A 24,397-nucleotide genomic window follows, 5' to 3' on the forward strand; every position below is an offset into this window, starting at 1 on the left:
GGGGAAAAGAAAGACCTACAAGGAGACTTGATATTTATATTAAATTTAATGTTTGAAAGGAAAAAAAAAAAAAAGAAAAGAAAATAATGGAGAAGAGTTCCTGCTGTGGCACAACAAGATCAACAGTGTCTCTGCAATGCCAGGACACAGATTCAATCCCTGCTCGGCAAAGTGAGTTAAAGGATGCGGCACAGGTCACAACTGTGGCTTGGATCTGATCCCTGGCCCAGAACGTCCTTTTTGCTGTGGGATGGCCAAAAAAGCAAACAATGGAGAAAGGTAAGAAAAATAAAGGATAAGGTCAGAAGATCAAATATCCAAATAAAAGTTTCAGAAAGATAAACTAAGTACAGGAAGAAGGAGGTATCAAATATATGATTCAATTAAGTTCTCAGAATTAAAGGACATGACTTTATACATGGAAAGGACCTACTACTGAATGAAAACAGACTCAAAGCAACTTATATCAATTATGAAATTTAGAATATTGGGGGAAAAACATGTATAAGCTTCAGGGAGGAGGTAGGGATGGGCAGGTAATGACAAAAAAGCATATTATCATATATATATATAAAACAAAGTATACAAAAACATTTATATGTAAAATATGTTTATATATTTTAAGTTATAAATATATTGTATACAATCTATATACAATATTAATGTTTTATATACTTATATATATATACACACAAATAAAATTAGAAATAAAAGTGGCAACAGACTTATTTTTATCACCAAGATTGGAAACTAAAAGAAAATATATTAATGCTTTCAAAGTTCTTAGGGAAAATTACTTTCAATATAAAATTCTTTTTTTCCTTTTTTTTTTTTTTTAGGGCCACACCTGCAGTATCTGGAAGTTCCCAGGCCAGGGGTCAAATTGGAGCTGTAGCTATCAGCCTACACCACAGTAATAGCAATGCTCAATCTGATCCATGTCTGAGACCTACACCATACCTCAAGGGAACACCAGATCCTTAACTCACTGAGCTAGGCCAGGGATCAAACCCATATCCTCATGGATACCAGCTGGTTTCTTAACCCATTTATCCACAACATGAACTCCCCCAACACAGAATTTTAGATCTAGCCAAATTATCAATCAAAACTGAGGATAGAAAAACAGTTTATCTAAATATATACCTCCGTGCATCCTTTTCTCAGGGGGACACACCAGGAAGTACTCTGATAAAATGAAGAAGTAATTTAAGAAAGAATATGAGATCCAGAAAATGAGATCTAAAACAAGAGACAAGCAAGAGGAATACTGAAGAAAATGGTAACAGAGTGACAACTGTGCCTTAGGCCTAGACATTCACCAATCCAGAAGGAACAGGTCAAAAGGCTCTAAGATGTCTCCAAAAATGTGAAAATGACATAATTTAAGTGTACAGCAGTTCCTGTCATGGCTCAGTGGTAATGAACCCCTAGTAGCCATGAGGAAAAGGATTCTATCCCAGGCCTCACTCAGTGGGTTAAGGATCTGGAGTTGCAGTGGGCTGTTGTGCAGGTCACAGATGCGGGGATCTGATGTTGGCTCGTGGCAGTGCAGGATTGATCTCCAGACTGGCACAGTGGGTTAAGGATCCAACATTGCCACATTGTAGTGCAGGTTGCAGCTGCGGCTTAGATTCAGTATTTGGCCTGGGAAATTCCATACGCCACAGGTGGAGCCAAAAAAAAAAAGGCCAGAAGATCTAAATATACATTTCTCCAAAGAAGACATACAGATGGTCAAAAGTCACATGAAAAGATGCTTAACATCACTAATGAGAGAACACAAATCAAAACTACGTGTTATCACCTCACACCAGAGAGAATGGCCATCATCAAAAAGTCTACATACAATAAATGCAGGAGAGGGTGTGGAGAAAAGGGAATCTTCCTACACTGTTGGTAGGAATGTAAATTGGTACCACTACTATGGAGAGCAGTATAGAGGTTCCTTAAAAAACTTGTAATAGGGTTACCATATAATTCAGCAATCCCATTCCTTGGCATATACTCTGACAAAACTACAATTTGAAAAGATACATATTTTCCAGCATTCACTGCAGCACTATTCACAATATCCAAGACTTAGAAGCAGCCTAAATGTCCACTGAATGGATAAAGCAGATGTGGAACATATACACAATGGAATATTACTCAGCCATAAAAAATGAAATAATGCCATTTGCAGCAATATGTATGGACCTAAAGATTATCATAATAAGTGAAGTATGTCAGACAAGGACAAATATCATCTATCACCTATATGTGGAATCTTTAAAAAATGTAAGCTCCCACTGTGGCATAACCAGTTTAGGATTCCCACAGGTGGCGGCATGGGTTTGATCCCTGGCCTAGTAACTTCTGTATGTCACAGGTGCAGCCCCCCCCCCCAAAAAAAGAAAAAAATGATATAAATGAACTTATTTAAAAAACAGAAAAAGACTCACAGACTCTGAAAACAAACTTATAATTACCAAAGGAGAAAGATCAGGGGGTGAGGGGAGAGATAAATTAGGAGTTTGGGAGTAAGATATATACACTATTAAATAAAACAGATAATCAACAAGGATCTACTGTATAGCACAGGGAACTCTACTCAATATTCTGTGATAACCTACATGGGAAAAGGATCTGAAAAGAATCGATATATGTGTAACTAACTCACTTCGCTGTACACCCAAAACTAACACAACATTGTTAAGTCAGCTATACTCCAATATAAAATGAAATTAAATTTGAAAAAATTAGGAAGGCATAGAAGGTAATAAACTACTTGGGCATGATGCTTCATCTAACACATATCTCTGTTAATAAAATATGATCTACACCTGCCTTTTCAAACCATGAGTATCACCTGAAAAGCTTTTTAAAAACCACAAATACCTAGGTCCCATTTCAGATCTATTAAGGTAGTGTTTGAGCACCTGAGGTTTTAACTCCCCAACTGATTTTGATGCCCCTCCAGGTTTTAGAACCACTGAATTAGATGACCCTCAAGGTCTCTTCCATATCCATGACTTAAAATTCCAAATTGTGTCAAAGGAACTGAATGAAGACTGCGTTTCATCATGCTCCACTGAGCGTAATCGTGTTCCAATGAGGAAAGGCAAGTATCCTTAATTTATCTGACTAAGCAATTTTAAGAACAGGTTCAACTCCCACAAGTCACTGACTGCATCTTCCTTTCCTCCTCCCCAAACACTTCTCTAACTTAAGGTCTATTAAACCTCAGAGAAACCAATGTTTTTCTCTCACTAATAGAAAGGTTATCCCCTCAGATTAATTTAGAGTTGTAATGTCCAGCCACTCAGAGGATTCAAGTTCCTATTTACTCTCTGCACATGTTCAATCATTACGAAGAAATGTTTTAAAGGCAGAGGGAGGAGTCCTCAAAAAATGAAAATTCCTTCTAAAGTGGGCCAAGGTGTGAATGACGCTCCTCCCAGCTTTTCTCCTAGAAAGGGCCTACCAGCTATGTTGAGAAAGGAGTAAAACTGAGTTAGGTCACACCTTACATACCAATAGTGTGCTATCAAGAAGTATGAGACAGCTGGATCACCAGGAGAAACTGATTTCTTTCTAATGCTGCCCAATCCAAAGCAGAGACTGCAGTTCGGTTTTAATCACACAAGATCCTGGTGTCTCCTCCAGTATCCTTCACCATACCAAGCTTAGTTACTCTGGGTAAAAGACATAATTAAGAACCTACCACTAAATGTGCTTGTTATTCTTAAACTGAGTTTAACCTGATTCCCAACATATTTCATGATTAACCTTCTGCTTTCTTCATTTAATTCTCCCAACTAATTTATACAGGTATAAGAAAGTTCCATACTACATGGATTAAAAAGATCTATACGAGATTAAAACCACTACCAAATGGCAGGCCAGGATTTCAACTCCGCTCTTCTGCTTCCAAGTCCAAAACCCTTATCTCCTAACATCCTCTCCGGACCTCTCGTCCTCCCAAAGAGTGGTCGTACAGTGGAACGAGGGTTGATATTGCCCAGTATAAACAGAATGGAAAAGCAGGTTTCCCACCACCCAAACATTCAATTGTGCCATACCGGTTCACTAACAGGGTCCCAAGAGTAAGAAGGAAGGAACCAAAAGCAGGAAGGAAGCAGAAGTGTCCGAACAAATAAAACCCAGGACGGCAGGAGCCTCCATCAGCACCTCTTCCTCTCAAAGCTTCTTCCCCCGGCTACAGGAGCGTCCGGGGGCGCTAAGCCCTCTCCGCTTCTGCGCGGTACACCTCGGACTGGAGAGGAAGCGAGGAGGGTAGCAGTCTCTCGAGACGAGCTCCTTCCCCACCCCCAGAAAGGCACGGCAAGCCCAGTGAGAAATCCGCTGCCTCTGGTTCGGCAGTGGGTGAAGAACAGAGCTCGAGGCCTCCAGGCCGGGATGCTGAGCTGGCGCGCACTGGCGCGGGAATGGCCAGCAAACCTGGTCGGTAAGTCATTCGCTGATTTGACACCCACGCACTACCTTACCTACGTCCCTCGCTGCCGGCACTTGCTCCGCCGTAGGTCCAGATACTGCGGCGGCTCCGACTGTGGCCCCGCCTTCGCCGGCTTTAGGGGAAGCCCCGTCAGCCAGGGGGTGCCTGGCCTGCTCACAGCGGCCACAGCCGCCGAGCTTCCTCTGGAGCTGCAGCCGCGACGCCGGCGCTCACTTACATCGTCACCTCCTGCTGTGCCCTTCCGCCTCAGCCCCGCCCGCGCCGCGTGCAGGGGGCGGGGAGCGAGTGGGGGCTTGGCGCTGGGGGCGTGGCTCCGCCTTCCGACTGCTTCCGGCGGCGCACAGCCCTCCTGCGGTGTCTTTCGGAAGCGCCCCTCTGCTGGTGACTGAGATCCGAGCTCGCTCCCCAACCCCGCGTCTCCCTCCCAGCGCGAGGACTGTAGAAACTGCGATCTGGAAATTGTAAAGCGGGTTTGAGACTTCTGTTCAGTCTGCTGCCAAGTTTTTAACTTCCAAAGGGCTAAGGCAGACCACAGTTACTATAATGGCGCCTCCCTCCGCTAATACTTTTTTGCCAAAAGCAGGGGACCACTTTCCTGCTCAGAATGCACTTTGAGGCCTGCCCCAGGTTTTTCTTCTCCGTTTTCCCTTGGTGATCTTTCCTCTTCGCATTGTGATGTGCCTCTTTGCCTCTGCTCCGCCTCTCCTCAACTCAGAACACTTCTCCTGGAGGGCAAAGCTCGGTCTTATTCGCCCTTGTAGCCCCAGCCGCCACCGAATCGTGACTGGCCTACAAGTGTTTAGTAAGTCTGTTCAAAAAACTTACTATTCTCTTTCGGAAGAGAAAGTGACCTAAGCCTAATATGTTGAAGCACTACTCTTTCAACAAGCATTTTTAAAATGTGAACATGAAGTAATCTCTCTTGCAAGCCCTCATTCTAATTGTGCGAAGACGTAAATAATTATAATAGGATATCCTGACAGGTAGAAAATCTTTTTTTAATTTTTTGAAGATGTTTAATTTTCCCATTATACTTGATTTACAGTGTTCTGTCAATTTAACTGTACAGCAAAGTGACCCAGTCATATGTATATACATACATTCTTTTTCTCATATTATCCTCCATTATGTTCCATCACAAGTGACTAGATACAGTTCTCTGAACTATACAGCAGGATCTCATTGCTTATCCATTCCAAATGCAAAATTTTATTTTTTCAGTTTCAATCTTTTCGTTGTTTTGCTGTTATCTGTGATAGCCCTTCTTAACAATTTATTGTATTGTCTTCTTCCTAAGGCACTTTTTAACCAAGTCTTTCTTATTATTTTCTTACTGTGATCTATGTATATCATAAATTCAATCAGTTCTAATTCTACCTTTGGTCAATTCTGCTTTTAGGGGTTTTTTTAAATTTTGATGTTTTATCATATCAACAAATTCTTGATGTGTGTTTAATTTGGAAGTGAAACATTCTCTTTGAATTAAGTAAATTAAATTTCTTTACTAAATTCCTTTTTTTGAGGGGTAAGAATGATGAAGATATCAAGTGTCTTGATTTTCTATGTTCTTTATTTTCTGGAAAATATTTTTTCTTTTTTCTTTCTTTTTTTTTTGTCTTTTTGTCTTTTTGTCTTTTCTAGGGCTGCACCATGGCAAATGGAGGTTCCCAGGCTAGGTGTCTGTCTAATCAGAGCTGTAGCCACTGGCCTACACCACAGCCACAGCAACAGCAACGCAGGATCTGAGCTACGTCTGGGACCTCCACCACAGCTCACGCAATGCCAGATCCTTAACCCACTGAGCAAGGCCAGGGATTGAACCCAAAACCTCATGGTTCCTAGTCGGTATTCATTAACCACTGAGCCATGATGGGAACTCCTTTTTTTTCTTTTCTCTCTCTCACAATTTTATGCTGTTGAAATTTTTTGCCTTTCAGTTATACAGTTATAGTAAAGATATGTTTGGTTTTATTTTATTTTTAAATTTTCTTTTTAGATGTCATGAGAAATTTTGATTTAAATAGCCACAGTTCCCCTCAAGTGTTCTTAGGAAAAATAGTTCATTTGTTTTATTTATTTATTTTTATATATAATGATTTTTATTTTTTTCCATTATAGCTGGTGTACAGTATTCTATCAATTTTCTACTGTACAACATGGTGACCCAGTTACACATACATGTATACATTCTTTTTTCTCACATTATCATTCTCCATCATAAGTGACTAGACATAGTTTCCAGAGCTACACAGCAGGATCTCGTTGCTTATCCATTCCAAAGGCAATAGTCTGCATCTATTAATCCCAAGCTCCCAATCCATCCCACTCCCTCCTCCTCCTCCTCCCCCAGGTAAGAAATATAATAATAGCAGATTTAGGGTGGAAGATAGGTTCAATTGGGCCATATTCGATTTGGAATAGAGTGGAGACAGATACTATGGAATACCAAGGGTGGGGTGCTGGAAGCCTTGTGCCCCAGTTACAAGCAATAAGGGTGTTCATTGACTGTAAAGAAGTCATTATATATTTTAAAAAATAAAATCGGAGTTCCCGTTGTGTCTCAGTGGTTAACAAACCTGGTTAGCATCCTTGAAGACACGGGTTTGATCCCTGGCCTCAGTGGGTTAAGGATCCGGTGTTGCCGCATGCTGTGGTGTAGGTCACAGATGCGGCTCAGATCTGGCGTTGCTGTGGCTGTGGTGTAGGCTGGCAGCTACAGCTCCAATTGGACCCCTAGCCTGGGAACCTCCATATGCCATGGGTGCGTCCCTAAAAAAAGACAAAAGACCAACAGATAAATAAAATTAAAAAATAAAGTTGATTACAGTGTGGTTTGTTTTTAATTATCTCATGTCAGCAAATTCAAACCAATGTCAGTGATAAAATACTCATTTCCAAACAAAAGCTTTTCTTCGTGTTGTTGTAAACAATTGTTGTAGATATTTTTGAGGTTTTGTTTGTTCTTGTTCTTTTTCATTTTTGGCCACCCCGAGGCATATGAAGCTCCTGGGCCATGTGTCAGATCTGAGCCACAGTCATGACCTAAGCTGCAGTCATAACCTAAGCCTCAACTGTGGCAACACTGGATCCTTAACCCACTGTCCCTGTCTGGGGATGGAACCTGGGTCCAGTGCTCCCAAGACATCCGTCCTGTTGAGCCACAAAAGGAGCTCCATTACTGAGTTTTAATAACATGTCTAAGCTCAGACTGGCACATTGCCTGAGTTTAAAAGTAAGTCTTCTGAGATATCCATTTGCAGCCAAGATGGAATAACAAGAAATCAGATTTACTCTTCCAACTGAAACTTAAAAAACAAACAAAAAGGAGTTCCACTCATGGCTCATTGGTTAACGAACCCAACTAGTATCCATGAGGATGTGGGTTCGATCCCTGGCCTTGCTCAGTGGGTTAGAGATCCAGCATTGCCATGTGCTGTGGTGTATGTCGAAGCCGAGGCTTGAATCCAGTGTTGCTGTGGCTCTGGTGTAGGCTGACTGGACCCCTAGCCTGGGAACGTCCACATCTGCAACCTACACCACAGCTCGTGGCAACACTGGATCCTTAATCCACTGAGCGAGGCCAGGGATTGAACCTGCAACCTCATGGTTCCTAGTTGGAATTCGTTTTTGCTGTGCCACAACGGAACCCCTTCGGTTTGATTCTTAACCTACTGCCCTACAGCCGGAACACCCGTCTTTTTTTCTCTTGATGCTTCAGTTTGAATGTTTTCTGCTGACCTGTTTTTGAGATTATTAATTTTACAGTCTCCAGTCTGCAGTCAAATCTATGCACAGTGTTCTTAATTTTTAATATCATGTTTTCAGTTTTCTTTTTGTCTTTTTTAGGGCCACAGGAGGTTCCCAGGCTAGGGGGTCAAATCGGAGCTGTAGCTGCCAGCCTTCACCAAAGCCATGTCTTCGACCTACACCACAGCTCACGGCAACATGGGATCCTTAACCCACTGAGCGAAGCCGGGGATCAAACCTGCGTCCTCATAGATACTACTCGATTCGTTAACCGCTGAGCCACGATGGGGACTCCTTTCTGTTTTTTTTCTTTCTTGGATGCACCTGCAGCAGCATTTCCCAGTGAGAGGTCCCACTGGCCTCCATTAGATTGATAGTAAGGGTCAGATCATCATAATCTAATTAGGGATAGAGCTGGGTCTTGGCAGAGTTGCCAGCTTTCTTAGACTCATTCAACCTCTGGCTCATTCTTGTTCCTCAGGGATAGCCAGCCTTCTGATAGAAAACCCTTTGTCTCCTTAGACCTGAAGCCTACAGTACATTTCTTTAGAGATTTTTTTTTTTTTTGGTCTTTCAAGGGCTGCACCTGAGGCATATGGAGGTTCCCAGGCTAGGGGTCTAATCAGAGCTACAGCTGCCAGCCTAGCCACAGCCACAGCAATGCTGGATCTAAGCTGCGCCTGTGACCTACATACACCACAGCTCACGGCAACACTGATCCTTAACCCACTGATCGAGGCCAGGGATCGAACCCACACCCTCATGGATACCAGTCAGTTTCATTACCACGGAGCCACAAAGGGAACTCCCTGTACATAAACTTTATCAGGTTAAAGAAGCTCAGTCCTGAGTTCCTGTTGTGGCTTGGCAAGTTATGAACCCTACTAAGTATTCATGAGGATGTGGGTTCAATCCCTGGCCTTGCTCAGTGGGTTAAGGATCTGGTGGTGTCATGAGCTGTGGCGTAGGCCTCAGATGAGGCTTGGTGTTGTGGCTGTGATGCATGATGGCAGCTGCAGCTCCGATTCGACCCCTAGCCTAGGAACTTCCATATGCCACAGGTGTAGCCATAAAAAGGAAAAAAAAAAAGTTGTCCTAATTTGTAAAAACACATTTTTTTTTAAAACTGAGTTGACAATGAATTTTACTAAATGTTTTTTCATCTTTTAAGATGCTTGCAACCCAAACTGACTACCAGTGGACTTAATTATGCGTGTTTAGTCATTCTTGGGTACCTGTTACTTATAGTCAGACTTATTTTTTTTTGTCTTTTTGTTGTTGTTGTTGTTGCTATTTCTTGGGCCGCTCCCGTGGCATATGGGGGTTCCCAGGCTAGGGGTCGAATTGGAGCTGTAGCCACCGGCCTACGCCAGAGCCACAGCAACTCGGGATCCGAGCCGCGTCTGCAACCTACACCACAGCTCACGGCAACGCCGGATCGTTAACCCACTGAGCAAGGGCAGGGACCGAACCCGCAACCTCATGGTTCCTAGTCGGATTCGTTAACCACTGTGTCATGACGGGAACTCCCCAGACTTATTTTTTATCTTTTTTAGGGCTGCACCAGCAGCATATGGAGGGTCCCAGGCTAGGGGTCCAATCGGAGCTGTAGCTGCCAGCCTACACCACTGCCACAGCAATGCTAGATCCAAGCCACTTCTGCAACGTACACCACAGCTAATGGCAACGCCAGATCCTTAACCCACTGAGGCAGGCCAGGAATCGAACCTACATCCTCATGGATACTAGTCAGATTCGTTTCTGCAGAGCCACGACAGGAACCCTTAGTCAAATTTACTAATAGATATATAAGGGCTGCCTTCATATAATATTTCCAATATAATTTCTTTAAGATGCACCTTTTTTTTTTTCTCTCCCAGCCAATGTGCAGCGACTTGATGTGGGATCTCAGTTCCCTGACCAAGGACTGAACCTAGGCCTCAGCAGTGAAAGCACTGAATCCTAATCACTAAACCACGAGGAAACTCCCTCATGCAAATATATGTGTATTTCTCCTGCATTTGGAAGTTCCCAGGCCAAGGACTAAACCCACACGACAGCAGTGACCCAACCACAGCAGTGACAATTCCAGATCTTTAACAGCTAGGCCACCAGGGAATCCCATGCATATATTTATTAAAAGATGAGGTGAAGGAAAAGAGAAAGCTCTGAGCAGCATGCTCAGGGCATTAGCCCCTTATCTACTACTGCATGATGCTAAAGGATTGTCCAATGAACTAGTTTAAAAAAAGTCATGACTGGAGAGTTCCCATTGTAGCTCAGCAGAAATGAACCTGACTAGTATCCATGAGGATGTGGGCTGGATCCCTGGCCTCCATCAGTGGGTTAAGAGAACTCCCCGTGTGGTTCACAACATCGGGGGGTTAAGGATCTGGTGTTACCATGAGCTGTGGTGTAGGTCACAGCCAAGGCTTGGATCCCGAGTTGCTGTGGCTGTGGGTAGGCTGGCAGCTGTAGCTGCAATTTGACCCCTAGCCTGGGAACTTCCACATGTCACACCTTTGGCCCCAAGCAGGGAAAAAACAAGTAATGCAGGAAGATCACACTTACCAAATGTTTACCGTGTGCTAGGGACCAGTTTATGCATTTTATGTGAAACTAACTCATCTGACCCTAAACAAACAAACAAAAAAACCCAACCCTATGATGTAGGCACTTTTATTATTACCCAAAATAAACCAAAAATATCCAATTCACAGTAACAATTTTTAGTGAACAGTCTACTAGAATAATATTGCTACTAATTAACAGCATAACTCGTTCTCTCACTGGCAGCAAAATTTAAATTATACACTCTAATTTTATTTTCATTTAGAAGAAACTCCCAAGCTCAAATGACTATATGATGAAATCAAATTTAAAAAAAAAAAGCTTTAAATAAAGTTCTGTATTAGAGTGTTTAGTGATGGATGGAGAAATGTGCATCAAAAATACTCAAATACTGTGTTAATACCATGGTCACCTGTCATTTAAACAAATATTGAAACAGGACACACAATGGCACACAGCAGAGCATATCAGTAGTAAAATACGCATAGATGAAAGTAAATGGAAAAGTATTTGCTTGGCTGACGACGCAAGTTATATGAAAGTGACTGACCCATATATTCAAGAGCCCATAGCCTAAACTTATTTTTCAATGATACCTTAGTCTTGGAACATACTCCAAAAGATAGAGATGAGCAAAAGATAAAACATTTAAATACTTCTCATATCACCAAGAAGAATGTGATAAAAATAGTGGCAATGTCCATAGTAAAAACTCAAATGGTTAAGTTCTTTTTTTTTTTTAAAGAGTTTATTGAAAAACAAAGCTCTTCAACAAAGTTACTAGCAGCAAAACTTAAAGTATCCTAAACTGTAAGGAATACTGAATGTGATTAAGATGTCTTCTAGTTTCAACCACAAAATTCCCTAAAGGTTTTAATGACACTATATTAAAGTAATCAGAATCAGATTGTTTTGTTAGACATTACTTAATCTTATGGCCCAGATCAAACAGTTTTTGAAAATGGTCCATTTCTGTTTTTAAATATAGACATCAAGATGAAGTAATCCATTAAAAATAGAGAAAAATATTTTTGGCAATGCATTCCTGGCAATGCTATACATATCTACAGCTCTAAGAATAAAAGACAAGAATGTGTGTGGCACTGTTACTCCATTTTGATTGTTTAAATAAAAAAGCACAACTAGGGTGAGATGTTTTCACCTGCTACAGGACACAAACTGGGATCTGTGGCTAAAAGGTAATGTGACGGGTATCTTTTAACAAGTATACCAGAATTACATATCCACATGTGCTGTTCCTTTCAAAATAATCAACTTCTTGGTTACAAATTTATACAAAGACTGTCATTATACAGTGAACCTATTTTGCATCTAGAAAGGGCAATATTTTTAGCCTTTTTCCCTAACCAAAAACTAAGATGCATAGGTAAAAAGTCACCATTAGGACTACGGAAGTGGTAAAAATCTCTTTATAAAGTCATAGGTACTCATCAACTCTTAATTTGTGACCAAGAATCTATGAGTGGTTTTTAAGGCTGGGCGGGCTTTCCTCTACCACTCTGCACATTCCTAGACAAGTCTTTCTCCTTTGGGTGCCCACATGAATATGCCAAGGAACAAAAACATGTTTTAAGACTAAACCAAATTGTCAGGAAGGCAAATCTCCTATTCAAACAATGTACATTACAAATTAAGTTCTGAAGAAATTTTTAAGAATTTGCTCTTTTTTTATCCTCGCCACTCTTCCCTCCCAGTTGCTCAGATCACCAAGAGCTGCTTGTATATTTTATATTCAATGGTGAAAACAGAGTTCTAATGATTAAAAGCTTAGCAAATTCATACCTACATCACATTCTGGATCTTAGCTCAAAATAAATATCTGGTAAGAGAATTTTTTAAAAGCTAGGAATAAAAGTCCTCAATTTTGCAAAGAGGAAAATTGATAACAAGAAATGCTTAAGTACACCTAATGATTAAAAGCTTAGCAAATTCATACCTACATCACATTCTGGATCTTAGCTCAAAATAAATATCTGGTAAGAGAATTTTTTAAAAGCTAGGAATAAAAGTCCTCAATTTTGCATAAAGGAAAATTGATAACCAAGAAATGCTTAAGTACACCAGTGAGCGTACTAGCTAACAGTCAAGGGGAGTCATCTTTTTGATGTTTTGACAATCTCCTGGAAACTCAGTGCTTGGGAGATGTTGGTAATTGGCAGGGGTAGTTTCAGTGACATGTTGAGGGTATAGATGCAATAGGATAATGAAGAGAGAAACAGTAAGTTTGGTTTCCTCGCTCCACACGTTTACCTGAGAAAAGTCAAAGGGAACTTTTTTAAAAGGAAGATAGGTGAGCATGCTTATTTTGCTGAGGCTTAAAAAGAGTACAGGGACAGATGAAAGGTATAGAAGAGTTAGGGTCGAAGAGACCTGGGAGGTGGTGGAATATGGAGAACAGGTCCTTGGTGAGGCTGGCCACTGAGAGGAAGAACATATTTCACCGAGACCAAAAGGAAGAAAGCAAAGACAAAAACACAGAGATTTCTGGCACTAAGGGAGAAGAAAGTGTTGAGATGGTAGGATAAAGGAGTTGGGAGTCACGAAATAGTTTGGAGAAAATGAGGAAAAAAAGAGACCTGGGCCAGAAATAAATGACTGATAGGCAGTACCAAGGGTCTCATTGAAAATTGAGAAAAATAAATGTGAAATGAGGGCTTAGTGAAGTTTCAGTGTTACACTAGCATGACAGAAACAATATTAGTCTACAGGAATTCACCAGACATCTGTAAAAAGTCTTTATGTGAAGGACAGAGTTAAAAACAAATAAAAGAAGAACCCAGAAAAAATAAACAATTCCAGAGCTAAAAACTTTTTTTTTTTTTTTGCTTTTTTATGGCCGCACCTGCAGTATACAGAAGTTCCCAGGGTAGGGGTCAAATCAGAGCTGCAGCTGCCGGCCTACACCACAGCCACAGCAATGCAGGATCCCTAACCCACTGATTGAGGCCAGGGATCAAACCTGCATCCTCATGGATACTAATCAGGTTCATAACCTGGTGAGCCACAATGGGAACTCCCAAACTAAAAATTCTTGGGGGGAAAAAAAAAAAAACCTATTATGGCTTGAATGTTTATGTCTACCCACAAATTCATATATTGAAGCCCTAAATCCTACTGTTTTGGAATATGGAGATGGGGCCTTAGGTAGGTAACTAAAATTAGATGAGGTCATGAAGGTGGGGCTTTATAATGGGACTAGCGACCTTATAAGAAAAGACACCAGAATTCCCTCTGTGACGCAGTGGGTTAAGGATCTGGTGTTGTCTCTGAGGCCAGCAAGGGTTCAACCCCTGCCTGAGGTGCAGTGGGTCCTAAGGATCCAGCACTGCTGCATAGGTCACAGCTATGGCTCAGATTGGATCCCTGGCTGGGGAACTTCTGTACACACCAGCTGCAGCCAAAAACAAAAAAGAAAAAGGATCAGAGGTAAAACCAAGGAAATTCTCTCCCAGAAAGTTAAAAAGGCAAAGAGATGAAAAGCAGAAGAAAAAAAGATTAATACGAGAATTCCAGAAAGAAATAACGGGGTGCGAGATGTGTGTGTATGTGAAAATTACTAAAGAAATAATACAAGAATTTACCAGAATTGAAGGAAATCAGTCTATTACCAAGAAGGCCTGCCAAAAGCTAAACATAGACCCTCTCCAAGGCATTTAATAGTAAATTTTCAGACAAAAGCTCTAGAGAAGCAAAAAACTGTGTTACATATAAAGCTGTTTTCAGAAACGGCAGGTTTTAAGATAATGAAGCAGGGACTTCGAAATTCTCAAGGAAGATGATTTCCAACTTAAAATCTTGCACTATTAATTAAATGAGACATTTTCAGATATGCAAGCTATTAAGACACTAATGAAATTTGTATTTCTCCAAAATGAGGAATAAACCAAGCAAGGAGAAATGAAAGACCTAAACTTAGAAGAAAAGTGAAATTGAGTTTTAGATACCAGAAGGCAGAAGGGTTGGAGAGCAAGAGCCCAAACTGGAGCCCCAATCAATTTCCAGGAAAGAAAAAGTAACTCATTATCTGAGACATCTAATTGTATAGAAAAGAGTCCTCAGAGGACTTTTGTGGTGAGTTTGGAAAACTTAGTGATAGGAACATAGAAACTCTGAAAGGAAACAAAAAGACAAAATTTAACAATAGAAATGCAAAGAGTTTCACAGGATGTAACACGTGGTGATGATAAAACTCAAGGGAACAACAGTCTGCCAGAGTCATAAGGTAAAAACTGTCCACTAATGGAATAAAGCATTGCCGTCTTTCTTAACTGGGAGACTAGAGGGAGTTAGAAATGGGAAAATTGGACGGTATAACAGTAACCAAATTCTCAACTATCATAAGAGGAAGTTTCTAGATAAGTAAAACATAGAAATAGGAAGTTTCTAGACAAAATATAGAAATGTCAAGAAATACCTGTATATAATTTAGAAATCTGAAGATTAATACATGCTAAAAACAGCTCAAAGTTAAAAGGAGTCCTCTGTGGAGCAGGACTCTACAGTAAGGAAGTTTACGGCTGGGGGCTGGCACTGTTTATTATGACTCCTTTAAGAGTACTTGAAATTTTTTTTTTTCCTTTTTCTTTTTAGCGCCACACTGGCCACACATGAAGGTTCCCAGGCTAGGGGTTAAACTGGAGCTGCAGCTGCTGGCCTACACCACAGCCACAGCAATGTGGGATCCAAGCTGCATCTGCAACTGACACCACAGCTCATGGCAACACCGGATCCCCCACCCGGAATGAGGCCAGTGATCGAACCCACATCCTCATGGATACTAGTCGGATTCCCTTCCAATGAACCACAATGGAAACTCCAAGATGATCTGAATTTTTGCTAAAAACCTAAAATAACTAGGCTTAAAAAAAAGACCTTTCCCTTCATTGTTCTACTCCTTCTCCTCTTCAAAAGATAAAATTTAAGTCATTTGCATAAAAAATAATTCCCTAATTTAAAAACCACAAATATCATAGTAGTAAAGCATGTATTAAGCTCCTATAAATAGTGCGTTTCAATCAAATCAATCACCCAGGCATTTATGAACTTTCCTCAGGCAAATGTGAGCATTTGCTTTAGTTTAAAGAAATACAAATGTTAGAATAGCACTAAATATATAGTTTAACAAATATATTTTAAGCAGTCATCACCTACCCCCCACCCCAATTCCAGGCTAAAAATGTGTAATTTTTTTCAGAGTGAATGCTACAGTACAGCTGTTCCCCATAGCAGGATATCCAGGGTTCAAATTAAATGTGTATGATAAAGTGATTCCTTAGAGTATTGCACTTTTCAAGATCTCTTGGTGCATTTAACAGGAAAATTCTAGTAAGATTCTTATTACTACTTAAGGAAGCATTAGAATTTCAGGCAAAGTTATTGAAGGAATTCAGACATATCTGAAGCACTTCCCTGAGTCTGGCAGTCAGAGTATTTTGAGTAAGTTTATTCTGAACCTGATTTAGAAGAGGGAAGGCTCATGTTTATTACTCATAAATTTCTGAAAACCTTTCTGATTTGGAGCTCTGTAATACATTCAGGGTGCCATGACATGTTTAAAAAACATTTATCCTTAAAAACACTAGAATGTTCTCTGAAAATCTATTATGCTCAATCCTTTGAGCTATTCTGATCTAAAGAAAGAATTAAAGTTTAGGAAAAAGGAAAAATGAACATAAAAAAGTTTATTTCTAGCCCTGAAAGAACAAAACTATTGAACAAGGTCATCAAATACAGCAGTTAATGTCAATGTAACAATTAAATAACTGAATAGGATTAAATTAAAAATAAAGTCAATATAAAATTTGAAGACAAAACAGAAAAGACAAATTACTTAATTCCATCTATCTACCAAAAAAAAAAAGAAATAGAAGAAAAAGCAAAACATTCCTACCAAAGATGCTCAATTCCTAATAACTCTGCTTAATACAGAATGAAAATGTGTTTGACAGAATTATCATACATTTCTTTTTCTTTCATTTGGCAATATTCTAGAATGGTCAAGGAGAAAGACTTCAGCTCTCTCAAGGCCAGGCCAGTGCTTGGTTCTCCTTTGAACTTCCGCAATATCTACCACAGTGTCTTTGCCAAAGTGGTCAATAAATGTTGTTAGTGAGAAATAAAATCTGCATGTGTATTCCCTCCCCTTTCTTGCACATACTCATATTCACTGCAGAAAAATGGATTTTAACTCTTTCTCTATTGTGGGCGCAGCTGAGACAAGATAATCTCTTTTTACATTACTATGAAATTTCACTATAAAAAAACCTAAAAAGAGAATTAATCTGGGTTTTAGCTATATCCTGTAATGATTTTTTGACGTCTCACTGGATATGGACCTCAGCATATTTTTAAACTTTTATTGTATTATTATTATTTTTTGTCTTTTTATCTTTTTAGGGCTGCACCCCCGGCATATAGAAGTTCCCAGGCTAGGGGTCTAACTGGAGCTGTAGCTGCCGGCCTATACCACAGCCACAGCAACGCAGGATCCCAGCCATGTCTTTGCCCTACACCACAGCTCAGGGCAATGCCAGATCCTTAACCCACTAAGCGAGGTCAGGGATCAAACCCACAACGCCATGGTTCCTAGTTGGATTGGTTTCCGCTGTGCCACGACGGGAACACCTTATTTTTAAACATTTAGATTAAAACTGATGCAAAAATTTTAAGTGACTTTTTTTTTTTTAATTATAGCTACTGCCTGATCAGATCCAACATTATTATGGCTAGAATATGGTATATATAAACAAATATGTATTTATGTAAGTCCTACACAGAAATACTCATAGGTAGTTTAAAATTGCTTATTAAAGGCACAGGGTCATTTAGGACTGGTAGTAACTAGATATATTTTAAGCAGCTTAATATTTCTATGTTGAGGGGGAGAGAATTCACACTACCTGCCAGGCACTCAATACCTGAAGACAGAGTTGTGTTAGCCTTAGTTTCTTATGCTAGCACAATCACTCTACTTGTTTACTATTCTAGGTAGAATAAAATATTCAATCTTTTCATGGTTTCCCAGTTTTAACTGTCCCTAGAAGCAGCAAAAGGAACAAGAGGAGAAGGAAAGCTTTAGACTGCCAGAGAGTCTGAAATATAATAAATACTATAGTAATATTGTCCTAATAACACAAGAGGACTACTATAAGGTAATTTTTAGATTTAAATGGGAATTTTCATTCTAAAGTTATGACAAAAAGGGTGAATACAAAAGGCAATTATTAAAAAACCCATGAATTTTGATTTAGATACATTTTTCTTGCAACAAGATCTGAATATTTTAATTTAAAATTAATAAATCACAATTCTGTATTGCTCTCAAAGACAGAGATTATTCAAAAATTACACATTTCAGAATTAAAGTATATTTCTACTACAAGTTAGTTTATCCAAGTAAGTAAAGGATACACCACAGTGTAGCTCCCTTAACCTAGGAGGTCAGGTTTTAATGACAAAGTCCGTTGCCAGCAATGGACATGCAGGTAACCATCAAGGAAGTTGTAAATACAAATCCCAAACTGCTTCTATAAACTTTTCAGACCTTTGTTGAGTCACAGGCATAAAACTGGGGCATTGGCACTGCATTCAATGATTATGGTCTTTATGACTGATGTGTACAGGTGCCTTCTAGAGTGGTCATGAGGCTCATAGTCTTATATCATCTAGTTCATTTTACTATTTCATTGGTAGCATCTTCTGTATCATAATCCATCCAGACAGCTATTTACAAAGAATGTTCAAATCTGCAACTCAAGACACTGTAGCTTTCCACCAGAAATAAACCAGCCAGTTTCTGTAAAGTAATTTAGTAACAGCTATAGAAACCCAATATAACTCTGAGAAAAATAAAATCAAAAATCAAATTGAAAACAGAGACCATTAAGTGCTCTAGATACAAGTTTCATTATTTTACTCATTTTTGTGAAAAACCTTCCTGCATTATCAATACTAATAAAAAAAGACTCCAAACACAGTCATTTCTATCCTTATACCTCTATCTTAACACAGATATGATGGGCATGATAGGAAATAAAACTCATTAGTTCTCCTAATGTATTCCAAAAACATCAAATTATTTTATTCACGACTTATACTACTGCAGGATGGCAAGTAGATGTGAAGTCAATAAGAAGTGAATGGTGGGAACAAAATGCCAGAACCAAACGACAGATTTTTCTTTTATGTGGCACTTGACATGCCAGAAGGAGCAATACTGCCTGCAAAAGCCAAACAATTAAAAAAGAGAGTGAGAGAGAAAGAGGAGGGAAAGGAGACAAGGCCGGGGGGCGGGGAGGGGGGGGGGGGAGGAGAAGAGAAGATACTCTAGTAATTAATGCTACAGGTCACAGACCTTTTTAAAATCTTTAAAATAAAAAAGTACTGCTATCAACAAGCACATTTAATTTTTCTTCCTTTGTCCAGTTTTTTACATGAATATTATTTACTTATTTGAAAAAAAACTAAAGTAACTCGACATCTCAAATGACCCATGAATTTATCAAGAAGGACTCTTGTCACTTAAATTCTCACAGAGAGTAAAGTATGGTAATAGGTTGGGAACAATGTTTATAACAAGTCCTAATGGTTTACTGGTCAGAAGCTACATCTCTAAGTAAGTGACATTTCTCTTTCAAGAATATAATCTTTTCTAATTATTTTAGAGCTCACCAGGGTTCAAGTCTCTCATTTTATCTCTGCTAGTTCCAAATATTTTTCTCCTTTGTATGGGAAAAATAACTTCTAAATTCTGAAAATTCAATGGTTATTATATTATTTACCATAGGAAGGAGGCAGCGAGTAGGGTGAGAGAGGGTTAATTAAAAAACAAAAAACTAGCTAAAATTACAACATATACAGAAACTTATTTCCAAAATGAAGGGAAAAAAACAGGGGAGGGGAAAGGAGCGGCACAAACCAAAGTCCTGAAGCCAAGTCTGAAGGGGATACAGTCAGAAAGGCAAAACAAAAGGGTAACAATGTAAAGTCAACAGGATTCTTTTTCTGTTTCAATGATTTAGTTATAAATATAGATTATTAGTCCTCTCTCTATACATGTAACAAATGCCAAACAACTCACTATCATGAAATTTCTAAAACTGATTCTTTCACATTTGTTAAAAAAGGTAAAAATCACATACTTTTCTTCCCTTCCTTTAGTTCAAATTCTGAACTGAAATATTACATGTAACAATAGCTGGTCTTAACGTCTATACAAAGTTAAACCGTACTGAGCTCCTTTGCCAATATAAGGAGCTACATAATTTCTATCACGCTTGCCACCAATTTAGGCAAAAGAAAAATTTCCCAAAGCAACTCAAAAGGAGCAAGGCAAGGAAAAAAAAAAAAAGCTATGAAGAAGAGAGAAAAAAGAGTAGCAGATAAAACAAATACTCTGAAAAACTCAAATCCGCCATTCAAGTATTGAAAATACCCCCAAAAAGGACAATGAATGGGATCTATTATAATGAAGTCAGCAAAATAAAACGCAAATCTCAAGCATGATAAATGGCCCTGATGGGCTTTCTGCTGAAAGATGTAAGGCTAGTGATTCAGTCCACAATTCCTTTTGGACCCTAAAGAAGGGATTCAATAGAAAGTTGTCATTCTGTTTTGCAATTTTTTTCTTGGTTGTCTTCAGGAAGTAGTAGTTTGCTTTTTTTCTCCATGTTATGCAGACCATTCCTTTAAACCCCCAAAGAGTAATAATTTTCATATATTAAAAGACTTCTTAGAAAATGGAAAAAAGAATATAAGGCCACGGCAATGATGTTAACGGTTACTCTTCATTGCTTCTTTAGCTGCCATGATCAGTGGTGTCAAGCTGGATAATGGTTTGGCCAATTTCAGAAAGGGATGCTGCAAAAAGACGGGTAAAAATAAATGTGTAAATGCCACCAGTTTAGAAGCTAAATAGTTCCTTTCAATTAAGCCCCAAAGACTATGGATTGTAATTTATTTAACAAACACATTTTAATACCTATATAAAACCAACATAATCAGTACATCACTTTATGATTCAAAGTGTAGTCTTTTTTTTTTTTTTTTAAGTTTTTCTACTACTATAAAATCTCAGTTTAATGACCCAGAACCCATGCTTGCAATGAACTGGTCTGAGAATTGATAATATGAAAAACTCACATACTTATCACAGTATTACAGGTATTTTATTCCAAGCAGATCTTAAACTGCAGCAGCTGCCATGCTGCTGGTGATTAATGAACAGTGAAATGTAATTATGAACCCTATGTAAACTTTCTGTTGGTTACTCAAAAAAGTCAGCTTTCCCACCAAACAGTATTATTTGCCAATTCACCTGTAACAATTCTCTGGCTGAACCCCTTTTCTCTACATCCATCTCCAAACATCGATTTAAGAAATCTCGAAATATTGGGGTAAGTTTCTCTGGATTCTGAAGTTCTGGGGTTCCATTAGTTGCTATCAGGTACAAGGCCTAAAAACAGAAAACAACTCTGACATATATAAGGCAGCTCAATAAAGTGATAAAGTACTGTAAAGTTTACGGATCTTTTATTTATTTAAAGACTATCACCATGCATACTAAAAATAAGGTTATTATTTCTGCCCATTTTGACTGGATATTTTTTACTTTAAATTTTTTCAGCCACATCTTTGGCATGCAGAAGTTATGTGGCTAGGGGTCGAATCCATGCCACAGCAGCAACCCAAGTCACAGCAGTGACAATGCTGGATTTTTAATCTGCTCAGCTGCCAGGGAACTCCTACATTATTTTTAAATGTTACATTTCCCTAACTTCTTTTTCAAAATTATCATTAACTTTTTCCTTTTTGGATTACAAATGCAACACACACTGATAAAGAAAACTGCTATAATACATAATGATATAAAGAAAAATGACCACAATCCCATCAACATATTATATCCCATTTAGCTTTCTTAAGATTTTTCTCAAGTCATATCACATTACAAAACAATGGGATTTGTTGAAACTTAAGAAAATTTAAATTAGCTATATCTATTCAGCTACAGATGAACAGGTAGAACACAGAGGATTTTTAAGGCACTGAAAATACACTTTAAGATAATAGGAGTTTCTGTTGTGGCTCAGCAGTAATAAACTCGATTAGTATCCATTAGGATGTGGGTTTGATCCCTGGCCTTGTTCAGTGGGTTAAGGATCCAGCGTTGCTGCAAGCTGTAGTATAGGTTGCAGTTGTGGCTTGGATCTGGCGTGGCTGTGGCTGTGGCTATGGCTGGCAGCTGCAGCTCTAACTGTACTCTTAGCCTGGGAACTTCCATATGCCACAGGTGCGGCCAAAAAGATCATTGCTGTGGTTGTGGTGTAGGCTGGCAGCTGTAACTCCAATTCGACCCCTAGCGTGGGAACCGCCATATGCCTCAGGTGTGGCCCTAAAAAGCAAAAAAAAAAAAGTGAACCCTAATGTACACTATGGACTCTAGATGATAATGATGTGTCAATGTAGGTTCAGTGATTTTAAGAAATGTACTCTCTATGAGGAATGCTGATGATGGGGGAGGCTGTGCATGTGTTTGGGAAGAGGGCATATGGGAAATCTCTGTACCTGTCTCTCAGTTTTGCTGTGAACGTAAAACTGCTCTGATTTTCTTTAAATTACTAGAAATGGAATTAAAAATATACTATTGCTACATACACACATAGGTTCCCCTATTATTAAAGTCTTATATTTGTATGGTATATTTGTTACGTGATGAACCAATATTGGTATACTTTCATTAAACAAAAGTCTACAGTTTCAGAGTTCCCACTGTGGCACAGCAGAAGCGAATCTGACTGGCATCCATGAGGATGCTCAGAGGGTTCTGCTGTGAGCTGTGGTGTAGGTCACAGGTGCGGCTCGGTTCCTGTGTTGCTGTGGCTGTGACATAGGGCTGCATCTATAGCTCTGATTCGAGCCCTAGCCTAGGAACTTCCATATGCCGTGGGTGCGGCCCTAAAAAGCAAAAAAAAAATGCCTACAGTTTACGTCAGGGTTGATTCTTTGTACTGTACAATTTTATGGTTTAGACACACAAATGTACACTGTCATGTAACCACTGCTATAGTATCATATGGAATAATTTCACCGCCCTAAAAATTCCTTGTGTTTGACCTATTCATCCTCTCCATCCCCTTAGACGTCTGGCAAACAATGATTCCTAACTCTCCACAGTTGGAATCATACAGTATGACGGCTTCTTTCCTAGGCGGTATGGATGTAAGGTTCTTCCATGCCTTTGTGGTTTGATAGCTCATTTCTTTTTATGTTTTTAATGTTATGGAATATTCCATTGTGTGGATGTATATTTGCTTTTTAAAAATACAATATACATATGCATTTTACATCTTGACTGCTTGCAACTTTAGCCAATTGTGTGCAGGTTTTTATGTAGATATAAGTTTTCAACTTTAATAAGAGCACCATTCTGGATTATAGGTTATGTCTAGTTTTGTAAGAAAGTGGGAAATTATCTTCCAAAGTGGCTGTACATTTTGCATTCCCGCCAGCAATGGATGAGAGTTCCACATCGTCACTGGCATTTAGAATTGTCAAATTTTTAAATTTTAGGTCATTCTAATAGGTAATGAAGTGGTACCTCATTGTTGTTTTAATTAGCAATTCCCTACAGATATGATGTTGAACATCTTTTTATAAACTATTTTATATATATCTTCTTTTATATACTATATACATTAAAATATACATATATATTTTTATACACTATCTTCTTTGGTGAGTTGTTTGTTCAAATCTTTTGGCATTTTACAGCAGCATTTTTTTATTGTTGAATTTTAAGAGTTCTTTGTATATTTTGGATAACACTCCTTTATCAGATAGGTGTTCTGGAAATATTTTCAATATTTGTGACTTGTCATTTCATTCTCTTAATAATGTCTTTTTCAGAGATGATTCCAATTTTAATGAACTCCAATTTATTATTTCAGGGATTACACTTTTGATAATGTATCTAAAAATATCACTGAACCCAAAGTCACCTGGATATTCTAAATTATTTAAAGATTCTGCCATATTACCAAAATGCCATCAAAAAAAAAGGATACAATTGATAAACTATCAGTATATAAGCATCCATTTTCTTGTCGCTAGTTTACTTCTCTTTACATGACATTTCCTTCCAATTTTTTTAAAATTTCTCCAATACATTATTTTTTTTTTTACTGTAAAGCAAGGTGACCCAGTTATAATTTTCATTTAAAAATTCCACTGTAAGAAATTGTCTCTGAGGAGCTCCTATAGTGGCTCAGTGGTTAACAAAACCAACTAGTATCCATGAAGACACAGGTTCAGATCCCTCGTTGCTGCAGCTGTGGCAACTCTGATTCAACCTCTAGCCTAGGAACCTCCATATGCTGCAACTGCGGCCCTAAAAAGACAAAACAAAGCAAAAAAAAAAAAACAAGCACCTCTGTCAAGTACTCCTCCTTTCTAAACAAATTTTTTTTTTTGCTATTAAGATTTTTCTGGAGTTCCTATCATGGCGCAGTAGAAACAAATCTAACTAGGAACCGTAAGGTTACGGGATCAATTCCTGGCCTTGCTCATTGGGTTAAGGATGTGGCGTTGTAGTGAGCTGTA

The 24,397-nt window shown here is 38.9% G+C and overlaps 2 protein-coding genes and 1 long non-coding RNA gene across 5 annotated transcripts in view; all 3 read right to left on the reverse strand.

Moving 5' to 3' along the window:
• SENP5 (SUMO specific peptidase 5) overlaps window positions 1-4,622 on the reverse strand; it is a 77,042-nt gene extending 72,420 nt beyond the window's left edge. For both annotated transcript variants that reach the window (XM_047789490.1, XM_047789471.1), the window contains exon 1: window positions 4,491-4,622. The gene's annotated coding sequence lies outside the window, so the exon portion shown is untranslated. The remainder of the gene's footprint in view (window positions 1-4,490) is intronic.
• A 6,247-nt stretch (window positions 4,623-10,869) lies between these two features.
• On the reverse strand, window positions 10,870-13,644 carry LOC125132365 (uncharacterized). Its single transcript, XR_007136222.1, has 2 exons — window positions 12,705-13,644; window positions 10,870-12,550 (listed from the first exon to the last, which is right to left on the reverse strand). It is a non-coding gene; the product is annotated as an uncharacterized LOC125132365 (long non-coding RNA).
• Window positions 13,645-18,142: 4,498 nt separating this feature from the next.
• PAK2 (p21 (RAC1) activated kinase 2) overlaps window positions 18,143-24,397 on the reverse strand; it is a 102,607-nt gene continuing 96,352 nt past the window's right edge. For both annotated transcript variants that reach the window (XM_047789531.1, XM_047789540.1), the window contains exons 14-15: window positions 21,114-21,251; window positions 18,143-20,656 (exon numbers count right to left, since the gene is read on the reverse strand). In XM_047789531.1, the coding sequence (XP_047645487.1) occupies window positions 20,570-20,656; window positions 21,114-21,251 (225 nt within the window). In that variant the 3' untranslated portion in view covers window positions 18,143-20,569. The remainder of the gene's footprint in view (window positions 20,657-21,113; window positions 21,252-24,397) is intronic.

This window comes from Phacochoerus africanus, chromosome 1 (assembly GCF_016906955.1).
Source record: "Phacochoerus africanus isolate WHEZ1 chromosome 1, ROS_Pafr_v1, whole genome shotgun sequence".
NCBI lineage: Eukaryota > Metazoa > Chordata > Mammalia > Artiodactyla > Suidae > Phacochoerus > Phacochoerus africanus.